The 12525-nt window shown below is 36.0% G+C and overlaps 1 protein-coding gene across 3 annotated transcripts in view; it reads right to left on the bottom strand.

Annotated features, from left to right (window-relative positions):
• Positions 1-12525, bottom strand: part of RABGAP1L (RAB GTPase activating protein 1 like) — a 232724-nt gene that overhangs the window by 209980 nt on the left and 10219 nt on the right. For all 3 annotated transcript variants that reach the window (XM_071751126.1, XM_071751128.1, XM_071751127.1), the window contains exons 2-7: positions 7340-7504; positions 5775-5967; positions 4591-4801; positions 2482-2656; positions 1551-1711; positions 688-798 (exon numbers count right to left, since the gene is read on the bottom strand). In XM_071751126.1, coding sequence (XP_071607227.1) covers positions 688-798; positions 1551-1711; positions 2482-2656; positions 4591-4801; positions 5775-5967; positions 7340-7474 — 986 coding nt within the window. In that variant the 5' untranslated portion in view covers positions 7475-7504. The remainder of the gene's footprint in view (positions 1-687; positions 799-1550; positions 1712-2481; positions 2657-4590; positions 4802-5774; positions 5968-7339; positions 7505-12525) is intronic.

Genomic DNA, 12525 nt, shown 5'->3' with positions numbered 1-12525 from the left:
TTAAAAATGAAAGTTACTGAGCTCTTGTGGCAAATCCTTTGCACAAAAAGGTCAAGTTATTCCATCCAAAGAGATCCCTCATCAGTTCCAGGAAATACACCATGAGTCAGAAACTGCTGAGCATATCATCATCACTGCAAAATAGACATTAGAATCATATAATACAAAACAACAAAGGAATCCTTCTCATCTTGAAGACCCACCAAAAGATTGCTTCTTCTAACCAGCAGGTTGAGGCAAATGTGTGGTGATCTAACAAATAAATATGCTCCAAGGTATAACACAGTTCAGATAACACAACTTCATTACTTTTACTGACCTGAGAGATGATGGTAATGAAAGATTTTAACACAAGCAGGGTTTTGCACTACTTTAAAACAACAAAGTAAAATCAAAAGCATTTGAATGTCATAAGGATCCTACCACCAGATTCAAATATAAGGCAAAAAAACCCAAGGATGTTTTAACTTGAGCTCTGTTTATTGTTTCCACCTAAAAATCATATAAAGACTTCAAAAGAATTGTAAAACTGAACTGCATACCTAAAAATTAATTATGTTGTGCAATGGCACTTCTGGGTTACTGCTGTATTTTTTTTCTGTCACATAATTTGCAAGGCCAGGGAAAAGTACACTAAATATCATTCTCTCCAAAACTTGAACTGCATTATTTTTATACAAATCTTACCTTTCAATAGCCAGTTCTTTGTTTGAGAGCTGCTGAACTGTGATCACCACTTTTTTCTCAATTCCCTGTTTAAGCTTGAAATATAATTTCTCTCTATCCTTTGGCACAGGGCTAAAAGAATAAAGAAGCAAGTTTCTTTACAACAGGTATAGAAGAACCTTATATATACTATAAGATTAAATATACGAAAAAGAGCAGCATCCCACCAAAACTCTTAATGGCTCAACTCATTCAGAAGACCTTCTTTTCCTTCATTCACAAGCTAATAAACAGGCACTAAAGAAAACCATAAGCTCATTCCTAGGATGCTCACTGCCTGGGGATTTATCAGACAAACACATGCAAAAATGCACTGGTTAAATTTTGGTTTTCTAAAAAAAAAAAAAAAAAAATATGCTGTTGACTGGCTACAATGCAAAACAAGGGTATTTTTACAGAATTAACTTTTATTATCAACTCTCTCTTTCATTCCAAAAAAATCATGTCATTAATTGTTAGGCAAAGAATACTTTGTTCCCCTGTCCTCTGTAATGCTTTGATAAATTTACATTTTCTAAATTTTCAATAAATTTGGAACTTGTTAGCTTATTTTAAAACATACATGCATATAAAGAGAACACCAGACTGCATTTACTCAAGAAAATTGGTTTGACTGAAGTTCTTTAAAGACTTCCTATCTTCATTATTTGCACAGGCCTACCTTGAGCATCCCTACCACAAAATATGTATTTAAAAGAAACTTGAAAAGTATCCTGATTTTTAATCTTTTTACAGAAAAGATACACGCAGGAGCTGTGCATTCCGCAGGTAGCTTTATGCTTTTTTCAGAAATATTTCTACTTTTCCCTTTCCAGTCATATTACCTAAAATTTCCTTTTCCATCATCTTCTTTGATTTCTAAGGAAACACTGAAAGTGTACACATCACTATCTGGAGTAGGAAGAATGAAGTCCTTAGCATGATCTGCTGCTTGTTTGGAAGAACGTTTGAATGCTGTTGAGAAACTATATAAAATTCTGCTGACCTGCAGAAAAGCAAAAGAATAAATAGTTTTATCACAAAAAATTATTATTTCTAATGGGGCATTCAGGAATGTCTTTGAAGGTCATAAAATTATTGTCACTTGCCTCTTACACTGAAGACAAAGTATGCCTCATGAAGCACAAAATATTCAAATGGGGTGTTCAGTAATAAACCAAGTTCAGTAGAGAGATTTCTTATACCCCATTTATGTCACATTCACTCCTCATCTCATGCTCAGTAAGCTAATATATATTTGTATTAAAAATGCATTCACATTTATATTAAAAATACAACTCTTAAGACTACCTGAATAGTGTATTTTTCACATTGTGTATTTAATAACAGAACTTACAACTTGCTCTTGCAGATGCCAATAAAAAAGATTCCTTTGTTTTCACCCTCTATTTTTAACCCTAAGAAAAGCTCTTCTCTCACCCAGTTTGTTCTAAAATATCTAGGGCACTGTACTGTAAAATGATTCTTTGTAACTAATAAGAATTGCAACTTTAACCTGCTCAAACCAGGCCTGGAAAACAGAATATTTGTCTTAAACTTACGATTGCTAAACCTTTCCACTACAGTGTACTTTGCAATTTTATTGAAATAATGAAAGAAAAATGAAAAAATTAAATTAATATTCATGTGCAGATAGTTGCACATTCTGTGAAACTCATATACGTATCAACATATTTTTCAATATACCATTTCCACATCTGGGATAAATTCTTAAAATACTTTTTCAGCAGTCTCTGTATAGTATCTAATACTTACTGCTTCTTTAATCTCACAGCAGAAAACATGAATCTGGAACTCTTCTGTCCCACAGCTACTTTCAGTAAATGCAAAACAGTCACTCTCTGGGGTCCCATTTTTTCCACGCACACAAAACAACACCTTATAGATTGGAAAAGAGGCAATCTCTATGTTGCTTGCTTGATCTATTATTCTGTCAAGGAAAGTAATAGGGAAGATCAAAAAAAAAGGTCAGTAAAACAAACAGGCCTACCTAAAAGCTTTTTCTGCAAGAATATCTAAACTCAAATTACTACTAAATTCAAGGACACCACATGGGCATTTGGAACAGAAAAGTCTGTTTAGATGTAAATTTTTTCTGGCTGCAACATTGGATTAATTTATTTTACACCCATGATATAAACAAACATAGTACCTCTGTATTATATATGGTCAATACCAATGACCACCATTGCTCCACAAGCATCTGTGAAAAATACAACAGTGGAAATGAAAAATCCACAGCAACTGTGAAAATGCAATTTGCATACAAAGATCAAAGCAAATTAAACATTTTAAAGAATTTAAATCTGTTTAAGAACACAGAAAGAAAATACTCAGAATCTACAGCACTCTATAGCTCAGTTTACAGGATTATATTGACAAATGCTTGCTGCCATGTTCAGGTGCTTATTAACTCCAGACCTCAGGGTTCATACAGAATTTTAAATTGCTCTCAAACTCAGAGTCCAAAGAATACTCCAAAAACTTGAAAGACAGCAAAAGGATGTATAGTAGTTGGAACGAACTACAAGGAAGTGAGTTTTAAAGAATACACAAAGCCACACAACTCTCTTCTGTCCTTTTGCTAGTTTTCCATATGCACATTCACATCAAGGGTGAATAAACATTAGTTATATGGAATAGAATCCCAAGTCTGTAACAATAAAATAAATGCCTCATCTTCTAAAGGCAAGAAGAGCCCAGGAAGGATTCACCGTACTGAAGGTCATCAAGTATTGGTAGAACATGCTAAAGAGAATCCCAAATGACAAATATTAAGATACCAGGAATGGAGACACCTCTCAAAAATGACATTGGTGTTACTTGAACTTCAGTGGAACGTATTACATCACACATGGCTTTGCCTTTATAGTTCTGTGCAGATTCTTAGGCAGTCCTTCACTTAATGAGGTCTTCTGCAGTTAAAGATCAAAAGAACCTGCAATTTCAGTTGCAAAACAACAACAATGGCTACAGGTGCAGAACAGCTATCATCCCATGTCTGTGTGACAGCTGACACCATAAACACAGGCAGGGTAAATTCCTCATTCAAACCAAATACTGCCATAGCATCAAAAAAAAAAAAAATCTTCAACTGGGTTCAAAAAGCAAAATGGCAGAAAATAATACACATGCTTCAAGGCCCTTCTGTCTTTCTGCACAATATGGTAGTCAATACATTGGCAGAGTACAGGAAATAAAGGAAATCTGACCATGTATTTCAAATATCTTGGTATCTGACTTGAAAAATAAAAATCTTTAATGCTGAGATTCTACCTACTACTGTATGCAAAACTGCTCCTCATTAGGAACCCTGGACTCTCTCTTCATTAATTCAAGACCCTTCTAACATGGGGCAAGCAAATGTTTTTTAGGATCTAGATGCATCATGAGGCAGACAGGGTTGAGACCTGACTTTAACACTGCAGTGTGTGGAAACAGGATAGCATCTCAGGTCCTCAATATATATGGAAGAATCTACAACTGAAAATCCTTCTACTAACCCAAGGCCAGAAGGACTACTACTGTGTCAGTAGACTTATCTTGGTGACTGCAGACTAGGAAGGCTGGGCAAAACCAGGCATTACCCATTCTCCATTTCCAGTATATCTCTTATTTTCATATGTGAACAAATTTGCAGGCAGAAAGATAAGCTTTTGTGGACACTGTGTCAACCAATACCACCAACTATGTACTGCATGTTAAATTTGAGCATGCATTTTGTTGTTTCAGAGGTATTACTCAAAAATAAAAGCAAAAACCTGAGGTACAAACACAGCAATTCAACTTCCCTGTGCTAGTAAAAAAAAAAATCCATGTTTTATGTGTCTTGAGCATGTAACAAAAGAAACATTTGTGCATTACCTTACAGAGCCTTCTGGAATGTTTGGAACATAAAGTGTTACAGGTAGAGGGGTTTGACTGGAAGATTTCATGCTTGCCATGGCATGTAGAGCTTCTTGTTCATTTCTAGGGGCAGACACCTTTGTGCACCCTAAATAAGTCAGTTTGTTAAACAATACACTGTCCTCTTCAAGGGGCTCACTGGGAGAAGATGGCCTTGGTGCAGAGATTTCTGAAAAGAAGAAGACCACTTCTATAAGAAGAAACCACTTCTATAACAATTTGCTTTTATTTTCACACTTGATTTTCTACAAGTATTTCCTTGTTCATGCATGCTAAGGGTTGTACTTTGGAAGCACGTCAAAACAGGAAGCCAGTAAGGCAAGCTTTTCAAATACAGAGCATAAATGGCACTAAAAGCAGGGTGTTTCCATTATGCATAAACTGTCTACCTTATTCTACCATAAAAACTTTTTTTTTTTTTTACTTCCCAAACAGATGCTATGAGAATTATCTCACACAATGCCACTGAAGTGCTCTGCACACTACTGAGGAAAAAAAAAATCCAATTCAAGGCCCACAGAGATGTCCATAGCCTTGAATTGCTTATATATATATATGTATCTACACACACATATCTAAAAGCCTGCAACATATTTTACATAAAATATACACGATATTTTATATATTTTACACAAAAAGCTTCCAGTCCTCCCTCTAACACCAAAGCTTCAAACACCAGAAAAGTACCACAATAATTCCTAACAAATACCAAATCTAAAGCTGTCCTTACTGATACCTGGTGATAGAACCAAAGTTTATGGGTTTACTCAAGGTGTGTTTCATTTGCAGGTAGTACTGTCAATAAACACTGCACTGAAACTTCTCATACTCCACAAGTAGCACCTCTGCCTCAACTATAGCCCATTCAACATATAACACAACACTTTGCCATAACTCACCAACACCTAGAGACAAAATTTAAATTATTTGACCAAAAGAGAGTAGCGCAGCGTATCAGTCTGATGATCTATTCCTGTCCATAAGTCTCAACTACTCTGAAAAGGAGAGGGGGCCCCAGGGTACCCTCCAGTGTAGTTTTGGAATGAGGCTCCAGAAAGTTTTCTATTAATTTTAAGGTTAATTTGAAACAGTTAAAAAAACCCTGCTCTATATGGCTGAGGGGGAAAGCACTTGAGCAATACCTGAAGTAGAAGGGTCTAAAGCAAGGTGCAGAGATGGTTGGTTTGCTTGATCTGCTGATTCATCTCCACCTGCCTGGCTGCTTCCCTCACTGGGACCTTCTTGGAGAGCAGTGAAAATGTTCTGGTCTTTTTCAGAATCCCTTAGTATCTCTTCCATTGCCTTCTCCAGCTGTTCTTCTCCATTTGAAAATACCTTTGAAAACACATTTTTTTAAAGTTTCTTGTAGTTTCGCTATTATTTTTCCAATATATAGTCTTACTCATTGCAAAAGTTAAGAAATTCTGCTGAACAAGGAAACACACTAAGAATCAACAAAAGTAAGTCAAAATATAACCCAGTGTCCCATCCCAAAACACATAATGCATATATTCTCACTGCTAATGCAACAAGCACCCATCTGAACAGACCTCTCTGAAAATAACAGGTTTGTGTGTTTCAATCCTCCATTTGGAACAAGGATGAAAAGATTCCATTACAGATTGGTCTTAAAGAAAATCCTACTTTCTAGTCACATCCAATCCCTTTCAGTTGTTTAACCAACTGTCCCACACATAGGAGGGGTTTAAGTCTAAGCAGATGGCAAGAAAATGGTGAGACAATTTCCCTAGAAGAAAAAAAAAGGGAAAAACAAGGGAAAAAAAAGAAAAAGGGGAGAAATGGGGGGGGAAGAAGGGCGAGGGGTAGAGGGGTGGGGAAGAAGGGAGGGGAAGAAGGGAGGGGAAGAAGGGAGGGGAAGAAGGGAGGGGAAGAAGGGAGGGGAAGAAGGGAGGGGAAGATGATCACCACAGCCTTTCACAAGTACTAGCTTTTCAGAAAAAAAGGGGGGGGGGAACCCAAAAACAAACAAACAAACAAACAAAAAGGCAAAAACTAAATTTCCATCATGGATTCTACCTTGGATTCACCTGCTTCTTACTGGACAAAATTACTAAAAAAAGCCAGAAATCATCAGTTTTAAATAACTGCCAAACAGACTAAGTACTTATTGTTCTATCAAGGGGAACAAATTCCTCTTGTTCAAAGCAGACCAAAACCAGTAAATCAGCTGCTGCAACTCAGGTGGGGAAATTTGTAATTAACCAATCAGCTGTCATCCAAATGCTAAAACCTTCTACTATTTAGAGGTAGAAAGATTTTAGAAAAGGTCTTAGTCATGCCTAAAGAGCTCTAAGCAGGAAAACTAAACTAAAATCCAAAACCCAAGACCCTCTGTGGTCTATTCCTATGCAGCCTAATCACATGTTTCTAAGATAACAGAGTCACTAATCCCCAAAGAATATTTCTCAAGTTTTAACCTGAAGGCCATTCTTTAAAGGAAAGTTTAAGTCCTTTACTGATATATAAAACTACAGAATACTAACAAAGCTGACCCCCAAAGAAGTTATTAGAAGAAAAACTGAACTGCCATTTTTGGGCAGATTTACTTAATCTAAGATGTCAAATTCACCAGTCTAAGACCCTCCTCAAATACATGCAAGTACCTTTAGCTAAATATTCAAAAGAAGTTGCAATTTTTTGATCAATACAAGTCTTACAACACAATGAAACTAAAGTAATAGTACACCTTTAGCTGAGGTTTTTCATCTTTTCCAGAGGTCTCCTCCGATTGCTGATGAACCAGGACAAATTCTTCATTAATTAATGTGGATACAGTTTCAGGAATACTACAGGCTTTGTTAAAAGATGTTTTGACTTCCATCTCAGGTCAGTATTCTCCTGCCACAAGAACCTAACAAAGGAAAAATATTAAATAATTAGTTTTGAAGCTGTAAACAGTATCTTTATAGGTTTAATACACAGTTTTTGTGGAATAATATAATACTTAAAATTATATGAATGTATTATAATATATACCTCAAACTTTGGTTTCATTGGTATAAGCCCTCTTTTTGTAAACACCACCTATGATTTTTTGGAGATGTGTTTAAACAGTCTATGACTACCCTGAGTGTCATGCAGACTGTGTGAAGACAGATTACCAGAAGACTAATTTTCAAAAAACACATCTAAGCTCATGCTCTCCACACAAAGTCATATTTGGTAATTGATTATGTCAGAGATGTTTTTAACTTTAGTATCTTCAGGTGATGGAGTCTAAGATTATACTAAACTACACTCACATCCTTCTCAGCAATCTCCAGAGTTAAAATTACCACACCACTTAAATAAAAACAACAGCAAAACTATATGTTATGAAAGAAAAAAAAAAAAAAAAAGTTCTCCCTTGCCTGCACAATGAAAAATAAATCTAGAAATGAAAAAGAAGAGGGGAATAATATTTGCCAGGTTGTACATTATAGGTTCATATAAAAATACAGTACCAAAACCATTCATAGCACTTCAGAATGAGGACACCTACTGTAGGTATCCACGAAATACAGACAGAAAGTATCAGCAATGGTAATTCAGAACTTCTTCCCTGGTTCCTTAGGAAATCAAGAGATAGAATGAAGAACACTGTACATTAGATTTTTTCTATTTTAAATGGATCTTTGTTTTTACATTTCATATGTTAAAAAATAAAAGACATATATTTTCATATAGACTGCATAATAGCATTCACTTCCAGATAGGGTCTATTTCCATTGCAGTTTTAAAAAAAAAATTCCAATGAAGTTGAGTGCTGGGATTTATTGTGCTTATGAATCAGGGTTTGGAGAGTCACTGCTCTTGTCACCTTTGCAAGGCTGCAAAGGCCCCAGAGAGGGGTGGCTCAACCAGTCATCTGCAGTGACTGGTGAACAAGGACAGGATGAGTTTCACATTGCTTTTCACAGCAGTACCTAGGTGCAGAAGTTTGCCATGCTTGCCTCTCAGTTACAGTTCTAAACCACCAAGTGACCCAGAAAAGAATGCCACTAGGTCTAGCTATAGGGATCCACAAAAACAGCACTTAGAAAAAACACACGTGCCATTCATTAGCAACTTCTGACCAAAAGTCAATTTTTTAATATACAAATATTTTGCTCCACTTTTGAAGCTCACACTTCAACACACTTTTGCTCTTTAAAAGACTTGCTTTGTTTAACTGCTTGTATAACCATTTATACACGCAACTCTACAAAAAGATTTTCCTTCTCCCTAAACTAGCTACAATTTTACCCATCAACTCACTGAGGGAATTACACATAGAAATCCCAGAACCGAACAACTCAAGTTCTGCAGATAGCTGACTTGTATGGCATAAAAAATTGTTAGGAAATTCACATTATAAAAAAAGCCAATAAACAACAGCTGTAATCCAGAGAGAAATTACAAATTTATATTTGCAGTTTAGTTTGCTCTCTTGCCTATCTTCAGACTAAGCATGAACACACAAGCATGAGTGGTTTTCAGACAGATGATGTAATCTGAGCTCCACCCAAGCTTAGGTAATGGATTCACCACGGGAAAAAGTCTTCAGATTTTTTTAAAGCATCCTTGCGTTAAATATCTTTGTGACTAAAGAAAGAAAATTTTATCTCACAAGATTTTACCTGCTTTACAAACAGTTTATTAGCTCCAATTTTAAAGAAATGTCGTTTTGTAAAAGTGTTGCTGAAGAGCTCCTGTATTACTTGCAATAAGCAGCAAATCTAGCTCAAAATTAATTTTAACTTCCAAGTAAATCCTTAGTATAAAAGTGAATGTCCACTATGATAAAACTCTTTGAAGGCAATGAAAGTTAAAAAAAAAATATGCTCCCTAAATACATCCTACCCTGAGTAACCATTAACTCTGCAGTTACACCACCACTGGAGAAGACAGCAGAGGAAGACTCTCACCTCAGGAGCAAAGATCAAGTCTACTAGGAGCCTCTCTCCCTCCAACCCCATATCTACTATTATTGGACTTACTGAGGATGACAATTGATAAAGGTAAATTTTGCACCATTGAGGACAGTCAAACATTGGAATACTGACCCAGGGGAAATGGTAAATTCCCCAGCTTTGGAAAGTTTTAAGTCTTAGCTCAGAAGGATGCTGAGACACCTCATATAAACCATAGTATAAGAAGGGTTGGACCAGATGATCCTCAAGGTCCCTTCCAACCTGACATTCTATGCTTTTCTTTTGCAGAAAAGAAGGATCACAAGATACACTATTTGGATAACTTTGTGTTTTAGCCTGTCTAAGTTTACTTGTTGTGCTTGCTTACAGAATGACAACGCAGGAACTCAAATATAAGATGGTTTCACCACATTAATTATCAGAAGACAAATGTCACTATTTCTTTCTGCAGCAAAGTAAGAACTGACAGTCCCACTGTGAACTAGAAGTTTTATTATGAAAATACTGCTACAAAAAAAACAGGGAAAATGTACCAATCGTAAAGCCAAAGAAAATTATGATACTGCAACTAGAGATGTACACATGCTGATTTACAAAATATTTGTTCTTGCCCTTTGTGCATAAAGGCAGTTTAAGAGAATTCCTACTTATTTTCATCTGAGAGACAAACAAAATATTATAAACATTAGATGACTGCAAGGAGCTTCTTATTCAGATCAGATACTTAAAAGCATACCATCCACATTCTTGCAATTACATTTGAGATGCAAGGTCTTTAATGTCACTGAGTATACTCCAAACTTGTCTTTAGAGTAAGCTTAAACCACCACATCCAGTGCAGACACATACCTTTTCCCATACATAACTATGTCAGCTGAATAAATTACACCCAGGAACCTCTAATTCCAGCCTTTCATTACAACCTACTCCAGCCTGCCATCAGGGTTATTCACTCAAATGTTCTCTATCCCATTTCAGTCCAAACAAAGGCACCTTAACTTAGCAATGAAGCCTGAACAAACAGCTCAGACACTCAGGAAGCAAATGCTTCCAACAGAAAAATGCAGTTCTACACTCTGGCTCACATAAGTACAGTTCCAAGAACAAGTCTATGAAACACCTGAGTCTTCTAAGAGAACCTCTTGATGTCCATGCCAGAGAACCCACATACTATAAATTGAGAGCTGCTCTACAACCTTAATAGAAAATGTATGTACTAAAAATGGAAAGCTCAGAGTGAACATGTGCTCATTTCCTCCCCCATACTAGTCACGTTTTAATTAGAAAACAAAAGCTTTATGCACAATATTTTATGATGTTTTGATCAAAAATAACTTTTAATGCCAGAGACAAAAATCATGATCAAGTCATTTTTCAAATTAAACAGCTTGAGTAAAGTTCATGTCAGAGTTAAAGAATGTGGCTGTGAATCTCACAAGAGACTATTGAGATTTTTAATCATCTTAAGCAGTAAGCTACTAAGAGGGAAAAACTTTCTATTTTTATGTTAGCATGGCACATGATCTAATACTTTAGCTTTGCACTTTCGAGGAAAAGCAGTAAAAAAAACCTTACTGAATAAATCACACATTAAGCTTACTTAAGGAAGGGAAGGAGAACAACATCTCAAGGTTTTTTTTAATATTCTTTAGTAACAAGAAGAGACACACATGCATTCTGGACTTTCCAGTCACCTCCAATCAGTAGATGGTTATGTAAGTTCCCTTTTGTCATCAGCTTTAATTCTATTGGGGACTTACTTCTTTTTTACTCATTACTGAGTTATTCAGTTGAACTCCTTTTTCCTACAAAAGGTAAAGAAAATAATGACAGTGTCACATACTAGACAACATGTAAAATCTCCTACTAAACTCAAAGAATCACAGAATGGGTGCAGTTGGAAAGGATGTCTAGAGATCACCTAGTAATAATTTTTTAAAAAAACCTTTTTTTTTAAATCATCCTTCTGATAAAAAAAGCTGAAAGGTAAGAATGGAAGTATTGTTGACTGCATCCCTCAAAACACATAGAGAGTTGTACAGTCTGCAGTCTCATTAAGTTTATTCCATGAAGTTAGCTGCAGGCAATCCTGAAGCTTAATGCTGTCTCAAAATACTGATGGAAGATGTTTGCCATTTGCTTTATTAATTAAATATTACTGAGAGGACAGCAACCAGCAGAAAGCAGCTGGCAGGCAGGGACAAGGAAACCAGCAAACATCATCCACCTCAGCTCCTTTAGCATTTAGTCCAGATTAGTTTAAGCTGCTCATTCAGTTGAGTTCCAAACACACAAACATGGCCAAGGTGTGAACACACCTCCTGTTCTGCCAGCACTACTCCAAGGACTGAAACTTCAGACCATATGGTAACTTCCCAAATCCCAGGGGAGCCAAGAGTCAGAACTGCTCTTGCAACAACACCTTCAGAAAAATGATAACTAATCATGCTTTGAAAGTTCACAGTCAGAAATACTGGGAAGTATGTACTACTACCATAAGTCATTTGTACAGAAGTATCTTGAACAGTCATGCTTTTTCCTATCAAAAAGATAACTTTTGCTCTACACTTTGATGAGGAATACCACCTAGGAGAAAAATAAAATAAAATTGGAAAACAACCACCAAAACCCACACCTAGAAAGTAACCACGCAGCTTATTTTGGCAATACTGTCTCTTCTCTGAAAGCAAACACCTACTATGTAGGAAACAGCAAATAATTAGTCTGTTCATGGGCAACAAACTGTTTTTAATTATTGTACCAGGTGCCTGGATACAGAGGCTTTGCAGACTGTTTTCACACATCAATCTTGCTGCCAAGGAATAGTAATTTGAGGAAAACAATCAAAAGAAAGCTACATAGACAAGAAAATGTCTGGTCTCCTTCAAAAACATCCGATCTTCTTAAATGTTTTTTTTAAATTTGTGTGTACTTTTTAAACACATCATATCATGCATACAGGGCCATTTATTATAAAGGA

Source organism: Heliangelus exortis, chromosome 8, assembly GCF_036169615.1.
Source record: "Heliangelus exortis chromosome 8, bHelExo1.hap1, whole genome shotgun sequence".
NCBI classification, from domain to species: domain Eukaryota; kingdom Metazoa; phylum Chordata; class Aves; order Apodiformes; family Trochilidae; genus Heliangelus; species Heliangelus exortis.
Note: the sequence above shows the minus strand (reverse complement) of the source record. Positions and strands in the feature narration are given on the sequence as shown.